The following is a 9,104-nucleotide window of genomic DNA, read 5'->3' on the forward strand; positions in this document are numbered from 1 at the left end:
GCTGGGTGCGGGGGGGCAGGGGGGGGGGGACAAAGGGGGTGAAGCGGTGGTGTCCGGGCATGGGGAATGTGCACAACACGGTTGCGCACTGGGTTGCTATGGATGGCGCAGCCAGATCCTGGCGAAACGGCAGGCCTGGAGAGCGCCGTAGAGTGCCGCGCTCAGGGCATGCTGCCCACAAAGGCCCCTCAACCAAGTGCCAGCGCGCTGTGCTCAAGCCCTGCCGATCAAGTCGCTGCTCGGGACATACTCGCATGTCGACCTGTCAGTGGTGGTGTCGCCGCGGCTGTGGCTCACCTTTGCTGGCCTTGCCAAAGTTTGGGTCGTTGGCGCGCCTCATGGCCGCCACCTCCTCCTTGGACAGCTTGGGGGCCTGCTGTACTGCCGCCTGCGGAGGGGGGGGGGTGGTCGCGGTTGTACATGCGTCTGCCGTTTTGGCCAAATAACCAGCGCAAAACACCGATGGCTTGCTTTTGCCACGTTTACGAAATGATGAATTGAAAAAGGTGCACAAAGAGGGAAAAGGGTTCTTGCTGGTGAGGATCACGGTGTTTGGTCGAGAGAGCAATGCTGTCTGTCTGTGCTGGTGCACAAACGAAGGCCACAGATGCCGCAGGTCCAAGCGCGCCCGGCAGGCGGGCACAAGAGCGACCTCCCAGGCAAAGAGCGGGAAAACGCGCGTCCGCGCTGCCCAACGGGAGTCACGGGCGCCGCCTCACCCGCGCGACGGCGAGGGCGTGGCTGTCCGTCGCGGCCGCGGCGGCGGCGGTGGCGCCCTCCAGGATCGGCTCTACCTTGAGGTGCGCCGCCTGGAGGTCCTCAGCACTGCAGTGCAATCGGCAGTTGAGCGGCGGTAGTCACCAACAATGGGAGCAACAGACATGTCGAGCCTGGCTGCAATGGAGCAAACCCCGCGCCGCGCTGCGACTTGCCACCGTCATGTGGTCTCTCTAGGCAGTGCTGGTGCCTGCCTCGAGCGCTGCGGCCCCAACCCCAGCCGAAAGCCCTCGACGCGGCTCAGCGCTTGTCGGTTCCCGGGAAGCGCCCACCTGCCCTCTTCTCGCTCGAACCGCAGCCAGTCGTAGCAGAGCGCCAGCTGCCCGCCGGCTTCCAGCTTCCTGGACCAGGCGCGCCTGTAGACGCCGCGCGCCTGAGTCAGCGCACGGAGGGAGCGCTCCATCGCCACATAGGCGGCCCACGTCTCATAGTGCCTGGCGGTAAAGTGGTGGTGGCACAGCTGCAGTTGTCCGTTGACAATCGCGGTGGGGCGCTTGCAAGGGAGTAACATGACGGCCTCAAGCATGCCGACCTTGTATTTCAACCCTGGCCAGCCGGGGACGTGTTGCTGTGATACCTCTCATGGTCAGATCTCTTAGTCCCTTCTGCATACAACGCCAACCCCAGCTTCCTGGAGCCCCATTGCTTGAAACAGGTGCGACCTCCTGCAGCGTTTGCCATACAAAACGGCAGGCCCGCCCCGCCCACGCCTACCTGCCGAGCAGCCCCTTCACGACGCCCTCCCACACGCCCCGCGCCGCAGCCGCGTCCCGCAGCACAAACGCCTCCACGTGCGCCCAGTACCCCGGCAGCCGCAGCGCCTTGTCAGCGTAGTCCGGGAAGTACTGCGCCATGAGGTCGGACGCCGACGAAAAGAACATCCGCACGGGCGCAGCCGCGGCACCGGCGTCGGCGTCGGCGGCGTCAGCGGGGGCCGGCGGCAGGCGGCGTCTGAGAAAGTCTGCGCGGGCGAGGATCACTTCCATATAGTCCTCTGGGCCCTGGGACGGCGGTGGAATTGTGGAAGGTCAAGGGGTGTTTCAGGGCCCAGGGGGCTCGCAAGGTTTGCGGCCCAGCCGCTGGCGGCGGGGCGTCGGGGGTCGTATTGAGGCGGGCGGGGGGACCCGGGATTGCATGAGAAGCCCATACAGGAGTGAGCACAGCCACATGCTCAAGCCTCAAAGGAAGCAATCCGTGACGGCCCCTGGAAACCGTCCTCCTCACTAGCCCCCCTTGCATCCAAACACGAACCGGCCCCCCACCTGCAGGCCGGCCTTCAGCGCCGCCTCGTACATCGCCGCGTGCGCGGCCTCCCCGCCGCCGCCGCCGGCCCCCCTCTCGAGCGCCCGCAGCGCGCGGCCCCACATCGCGCCCACCCAGGGGCAGTTGCGCAGCGCGCGGCCGTACACTGCGTCCACCACCGCCGGGATCTTCACTGTCTTCTCCAGGTACGACGCGTACTGCTGCCACAGCTCGGCGGTCACAGGGAAGGCGGCCACCGCACGCTCAAACACGGCCTGCGGCGCACGAGGTTGGTGAGTTCGGTTTCATCAGGGCCTGACTTGCGGTCAATGTGTTCGGTTTGATCAGGGCCTAGAAGGCGGCTGAGAAGAGCGCCGCGATCGCCGCCAGCTGCGGATCAAGCTGTCCTCAGCTCCAAAAAAGGCCTGAGGAAGGCGCTCGCAACGCATGGGTTGGGACGATGTCCCGGGACGTCTGCGCCGCGCCGTGTTGCCCCACCTGCACTCGCGCCGGGTCGCCCTGCGCCTGCTCCAGCTTGATGTATGCGAGGTAGGCAGCCAGCAGCGCCGCGTCGGCGGGCCGCTCCCCGCCCACCGCGGCCTCGTGCGCGGCGCGGAGCGACGCCGCCGCCTGCGCCTTGCCGGCGGCCTTGCGGACGTGCTCGGGGACGGCGCCCTGCGAGCGGCGCCGGCGCGCGGGGCGAGCGTGTTGCTCTCAATGGCAAAACCCGGGACCACTTCTGCTGCCTCAAACCCGTCAGCGGCGCGGCTTGGTGCAAACACTAGGACACCATACCCAGGGGCATCGGCACAGACCAACACCTTTGCTGCCTGCCCAGCAAAGCGACAAGTACCGCCCGCCCAGCGCACCTTCCCAACAGCTTCCTCCCACGCCTCGTACTCAGCAAGGAGCTCCTCGCCCCCGGCCAGCGGCACCGCCAGCTGGCGCTGCCACAGGGCGCGCACCCTGTCGCGCTGCTGGTCCTTGGAGGCGGTGTCGGCGGCGTCTAGGCCCTCCTGCTCGTAGGTCCTGGTGCGGGGACAGCAAGTCAAATCGTGGTATGTGTATGCTAGGTGAGTATTTTTGTGTTTGCGTAAGTGTGTGTGTATGTGTGTGTGTGTGTGTGTGTGTGTGTCCGTGCGTGTGAGGGTGTGAAGAGCAGGGTGATGAGGGAGAAAAGGGTGTGCGAATGCATTAGTAAGGGGGCCCTTCACAATCTGCCGTCGCAACGTGCATCGCCCTGATTTCTGCCATTGCTGCCTGGCAATGCTGCAAACCCTTCTCCTGAGCATACTCCCGCCTGGGGGTGCCCTGGTGCTCGCAGCAAGTGGCCCCTCACTAAACAAGCATCCCTCCAGTACGCCACCCGCAGCACCACCCAAAGACACACCTGAACGCGGCCCACACGCGGGCGCCCTCCGACAGGTGCAGCCCCGCCGCCTGCAGCGCCTCCTCAGCAGCCGCCCTGAATGCAGCCGCGCCTGTGGGGCTGTGGGCGGCCACATCTCTATCCATCTGGTGCAGGAATCTGGAGTGAGCCGTGAGGCCGGGGCGGACAATTCGCTGTTGGGGGTGGAGACAGTGACTCTGTCAATTGCGAAGGACAAGTGCAGGCGCAGAAAGGTGCGCCGGACCGCCCACATGGCGTGCTGCCGCGGTGCGCTGTGCCAGAAGTCGTGGGGCGCGCTCTCGCTCCTGAACAGCCAAGGCACAATAGCTCGCACCCCGCAGCGCCCACGCCTTCAATCCCCGATCTTCCCCAGTCGATGCAGCTGCTCCAAGCAAGTGGCTCTCGCCCTCGCGCGTGCAGCTGCTGCAAGCTCTGCTGCCTTCCAAAACAGGTGCGTGGGATGCGGCCCACAGCCCCGGTGCCCGACACCCCAGCTGCGCCCACACCCCCGCTGCCCCCGTGCCCCTGCTGCTCCCACGTCCCCACTGCTTGACCACAAGACCCTTCAAACAATGAAACCCGCCAGTGGCTCACTCGAGGTAGCCGGCCCAGATCTCCACAGAGAGGTAATCCTTGACAGCCCGCCCGTACAGCGCCCTGATGCGCTCCAGATCGCCCGGCGCGCGCGCCGCGTCCATCTCGTCCCCCAGCCACGCCAGCCACTGGCGCTCATTCAAGGGAAAGACGCCGTGCATGCGCTCGCGGGCGGCGCGGAGGCGCTCGCGGAGGCGGCACTTGCGGAGGAGCTCGATGTACTTTGGGTGGAACGTTTGCGGGTCGGATTGCATTCGGGTGTGTGAGAGGCAATGGGGGCATTCCGGGCAGCAGGAGGGCCCGCAAGCAGCGAATACAGGTCTGGCAAGGTACTGGAACCGACCAGAAGTCTTCAACAGCAGTGGCGTGCACCGCATCGAAGAGCAAGCTCGGCGGCTCTGCGCAGGCCGCTCCCACACTGGCTTCATCCCACAGCTGATGCCCACGTGAAGCGGTCACCGAGCGCGGCGCACTTCACTGATTACACACCTCCAGGTGCGTGTCGTACTGGTTGGGGTTCGCCTCCAAGGCGGCCTCCAACTGCATCAGGCGCGACATGTCCTGCTCGCCGACCTCCACCTCCTCGTCGCTGCTGCTGCTGCTGTCGTCGTCATCTGAGCCGCTGTCGCCGGAGTCAGCACCGCCCACATCCGACATCTTGTGATCCTCATCTCCACCACCCGGCATGGCTATTCCCACGGGCTGTGAAGAGCAACGGTAGATCAAACACGCACTGGGTCAGATCTGTGGAGAAGAGCGATATATCGGCGTCTGTAGAGACCGCGTGCAACTTGATATTTATACAGGGTCAAAAGCGGGGCGCTGACACAAGGAAACCTGCCAGTGTATCAACACTTGGTGTGGGGGCGCCTTGCGGGTACCGAGACGGAACCGTGGTAGAAGACCCGCGTTGATCGAAACATAGAGTACCAGTAAGTGACATACGTACTCGATTGGGAACGCCGCTACAGAGTGAGATGCAATTCGGGATGAGTTTGACACACCTGGCGCAGCACCTGCACGACGATGATGCCATCTGAGGTCCCGCACTATCCGCCTGGCTGACAGCCCACCCGCTGGCAGTCGTTGAAGCCCCGCACGCCCTGGAAACCCAGCCGCACAAGTGTGCATGTGATAGAGCGCGCTTCTATTGCCGCGCAAGCGGGTGCACCGCGAGCCAGGCAGGGTCCACGCGAGTGCACACTGCGTGGCGTCATCAATGAGGTGCTGCAAATGGATGCCAAGGGGCCAGCGCTTGGTTCCTTGAAATTTAGGCTATGATGCGAAGCTGTGCGGGGGCCAGCCCGCATGCACAGCTCCTGTGCAAGCAGCTGCTCAGGCGTGAAAAGTCGGGGCAGGAGCGCACGCAGGCTGGGCACAGCATTCCTTTCTTTGCGAGGGGGCAGATATTTGGGCAGGTGGAAAAGGGGGGTGCAGAGGAAGCGTGTCGGGTCAAGACAGCACTGCAGCATGCAGGCTGGATGGCTGCAGGGCTGCAACAGGCAATACCCACGGGCACACAGACAACGCTGAGTGCTGCACAGCTGCCGCAGCTGGCGGCGGGCATCAGCGCAGGGCAACATCGAAGTTATCACCGAGAGGTGTGGCTGTCGTTTAGGGCGTGCGCACGACGTGCAAACCCATGTGGTTGCTATACTGAGAAAGTATAGTGGCACTGTGGACAAAAGAGAGCACAAACAGTTCATGCATCGCGCAGCACACATCTCCACACCAGACACTCCCAACTGGACACACTAGCTGCCGTCACCATGCAGTGTCTCTAGAGCCATACGGTGGTGCGCGCCTTCGCAACGTCAGTACGGTGGCGCTTTTATACCCACCACTTTGCTGGCCGACGATCAGGGAACTCACCAAAGGCTGCACTAGATCGCAGCCCACCATAGCGTCGCGCCGAAGGACGCAAGCGGTTGGAGTACTGAAAGGACCCCTTTGATGCAGGGAGGCAGGCCTCCCGGCGGGCCTCCTGGGCCTGCCATGGCTGCACCCACGCCGGAGCAGATGCAAGCGGTGCTGGAGGAGAAGGTGGGCACGAGACCTTTTTGTATGATCACGGTTGTTCTCTGCATGAACGCGAGGCTCGCTGCCGTGGGCGACGATCTGCCAAGGGACGCGCTCTGGGGAGTGCCTGGGCGCTTGTCAGGCGTGTCACGCACCTTGGTATCCTGTATGTATGCCAGGCGGAGCGCGGGTCCCTGCAAAGCTGCCATGCGCCGCGAAAACATCGCGCGGCTGAGATCGGCGCATGGCTTGCTGCCGCCGCGTGGAGCCGCTCAGCCTGCAGCGTGCCCCTTTCAGGGCCTGCATGCTGCCACATGCGGCAGCCATTGGATGTATGGCATGCTGACCGTAATATCCTTAACATATGAGGCCTGCGGTGGGCTCAGGGAGCGCGGAACAGTCACGAATGCTGTGGGTCCCCTCATGCGTCTCACCTCGCGGCGCCCCGCCGCCCCGTCTGCCTGCCACGCACTGCAGGCGCGCAAGTGGCAGCAGCTGAACAGCCGCCGCTATGCGGACAAGCGCCAGTTCGGTTACGTGCAGGCGCAGAAGGATGACATGCCGCCGGAGCACGTCCGCAAGGTCAGACCACTGCCTGCAGCGGCTGCGGCGCCCGGGCGCGTCAGCAGCCGCGGCGCACCGAAGCCGCACCCATCCCAGTCACTGCCTTGGCCGCGCGGCGCGGTGGGAGAGCACGCTCACGGTCGCTGCTGCGCTGCTGTGGCGATGTGCTCTTGCGGCGAGCGCGCTTATCCCTCAGCAGCAGCCGGGTCCGCCACCCACTCCTCACCCACCTGGCCCGCGCCGCCAACCGACAGGTCATCCGCGACCACGGCGACATGAGCAGCCGCAAGTTCCGCCACGACAAGCGCGTCTACCTGGGGGCGCTCAAGTACGTGCCCCACGCGGTGTACAAGCTGCTGGAGAACATGCCCATGCCCTGGGAGCAGGTGGGGGCTGGCAGTGGATGGGGTGGGGCGTCAGGGCTGAAGGGTGGGCCGGGAGGCCGATGGTGCTCGAGGGTCCAGGATTCGCAGGGACGTCGGTTTGAGAGCAAGGCGTTTTCCGGGTGTCGTCAGGCGTGTTGATTTGTGCCGATGCAAGGCATTCACAGCATCGGTGCAGAGGCGTCAGCGCCTGAGCGGGTCTGGAGGCAGCTGAAGCGCCTCAGCGGGTAGCCGCTCCGTAGTTGCGCCGAGGCAGAGCGTGGGGAACCCGCGTTGCAGGCGGGGAGGCAGAGCAACGGTTCCGCAGGCGCCCTTCTCTTACCTCACGCGCAGAGTGCTAGCATGAACAGCTAACGCATTGCACGCCCCCAAATACCTCTCCCCTGTGCCCCCCTGCCTCACAGGTGCGGCACCTGAAGGTGATCTACCATATCACGGGCGCCATCACCTTTGTGAACGAGGTCCCCTGGGTGATCGAGCCCGTCTACATGGCGCAGTGGGGCACGATGTGGATCATGATGCGGCGCGAGAAGCGCGACCGCCGCCACTTCAAGCGCATGCGGTTCCCGCCGTTTGACGACGAGGAGCCGCCGTTGGACTATGCGGACAACATCCTGGACGTGGACCCCCTGGAGGCCATAGAGGTGGGGAGGGGGGATTGCATATTGTGTGTGTGTGTGTGTGTGTGTGTGTGTGTTGGCGAACGCATGCGCTTGCACACAGCGGCTGGTTGTTTTTTGCACGCACGCGCACGCATGTTAGAGATTGAGAGAGAGAGAGAGAGAGAGAGAGAGAGAGTGTGTGTGTGTGTGTGTGCGCGCGCGAGTGTGTGTGTGTGTGTGGGTGGGTGTGTGCGTGCGTGTGTGTGAGCTTGCATGCTGGAAGGCGGATGTACACTCATGCTTCGCATTGGCTCGAGCATGTTTGCTCGCCTCCCCGTGCCGCGGCCAAGCCCCACCGTTCATCGCTGCCCCCCCCCCACCTCATCCTTACCACATCTGCACCCTGTTTTGAACGTCCACTATCCCAGATGGAGCTGGAGGAGGAGGAGGACGGCCCCGTGGTGGAGTGGTTCTACGACCACCAGCCTCTCAAGTACACCAAGTTCGTGAACGGGCCCTCGTACCGGCGCTGGAAGCTGCCGCTGCCCGTCATGAGCGTGCTGTACAGGTGCGGTGTGGTGCGGGCACATGCCTGATATCAAGGGTGTGTGCATCAGGGGGTGGGGTTGAGGCGAAGGGGTGCCATAAAGGGCGCGCCATCCCAGCTGCGCAGCGCATCGCACGTCTGAGACCGCAATCAATGTGTCCACCGGCGACTGCCTCCCCGAATCCTGAGCTCATCAGGCACATCCTGCTCACGCACCACCTGCCTGTGAAGCCATCCCTCAAGCAGCGCCCCTGCCCGCCAGCCACCGTCCCTCCTTGCTGACTGCGAGCGCCCCCCTCTGCAACCCCCCCCCCCCACCCCCTCCAAGGCTGGCGGGGCAGCTGCTGTCTGACTTTGCGGACCGCAACTACTTCTACCTCTTCGACGACGCGTCCTTCGTGACCGCCAAGTCGCTCAACATGGCCATCCCTGGGGGGCCCAAGTTTGAGCCGATGTTCAGGGACATGGACACGCGGGACGAGGACTGGAACGAGTTCAACGACATCAACAAGCTCATCATCAGGTGGGGGCCGCGGGCTGCACTGCGTCTGTGCTTGCGCGTTGTGAATGGGTCGTGAGGCTTGGGATTTCCGGGAGGCGGCTGAATGCCCACAGGTGTGGCTTCGCTGCATTGCTTCATCGGTGCTTTTGCTGGTACGTCTGCTGTTGATCTGTCGGCGACCCGTGCCTGAGCGCAATGGAGCAGGGCAGGTGGAAAGCTGCTGGCGCGCCGCTGTGCTCACCACTCCCCCAACCCACCCCAACCGCCCATGCTCAGGTCCCCCATCCGCACCGAGTACAAGGTGGCGTTCCCCTACCTCTACAACAACAGGCCCCGCAAGGTGCGAAATATTCCTTCATCATGGCTGCCAACGTCAGAAACGATTGCTTTGCAAACGCACCGGGTCTTAGTTCGTCGCACCCCCCTATTGGCGTCCAGTTTGCAGCGTCCGACCGCCGCCCCAACCGCCCCCCCAACCGCCGCC

General features: G+C 64.3%; 2 protein-coding genes across 2 annotated transcripts in view; one reads left to right on the top strand and one right to left on the bottom strand.

Annotated features, from left to right (window-relative positions):
• The window catches only part of MNEG_9656 (Squamous cell carcinoma antigen recognized by T-cell 3), a gene marked incomplete at both ends in the record, with an annotated part of 6,509 nt that extends 1,819 nt beyond the window's left edge, over window positions 1-4,690 (bottom strand). Inside the window, 10 exons of the mRNA XM_014041871.1 lie at window positions 298-388; window positions 720-825; window positions 1,050-1,211; window positions 1,492-1,778; window positions 2,040-2,294; window positions 2,518-2,694; window positions 2,889-3,048; window positions 3,410-3,547; window positions 4,004-4,224; window positions 4,493-4,690. Of these exons, the coding sequence (XP_013897325.1) occupies window positions 298-388; window positions 720-825; window positions 1,050-1,211; window positions 1,492-1,778; window positions 2,040-2,294; window positions 2,518-2,694; window positions 2,889-3,048; window positions 3,410-3,547; window positions 4,004-4,224; window positions 4,493-4,690 (1,795 nt within the window). The remainder of the gene's footprint in view (window positions 1-297; window positions 389-719; window positions 826-1,049; window positions 1,212-1,491; window positions 1,779-2,039; window positions 2,295-2,517; window positions 2,695-2,888; window positions 3,049-3,409; window positions 3,548-4,003; window positions 4,225-4,492) is intronic.
• Window positions 4,691-5,998: 1,308 nt separating this feature from the next.
• On the top strand, window positions 5,999-8,641 carry MNEG_9657 (putative Pre-mRNA-processing-splicing factor 8; the record flags this gene model as incomplete). Its single annotated transcript, XM_014041872.1, has 6 exons — window positions 5,999-6,046; window positions 6,500-6,604; window positions 6,841-6,972; window positions 7,374-7,613; window positions 8,000-8,139; window positions 8,447-8,641. Coding segments are annotated over 6 exons (860 nt in total), but the record flags the coding sequence as incomplete, so codon positions are not given.
• Window positions 8,642-9,104: the final 463 nt, after the last annotated feature.

Source organism: Monoraphidium neglectum (assembly GCF_000611645.1).
Source record: "Monoraphidium neglectum strain SAG 48.87 unplaced genomic scaffold scaffold02014, whole genome shotgun sequence".
Taxonomy (NCBI): domain Eukaryota; kingdom Viridiplantae; phylum Chlorophyta; class Chlorophyceae; order Sphaeropleales; family Selenastraceae; genus Monoraphidium; species Monoraphidium neglectum.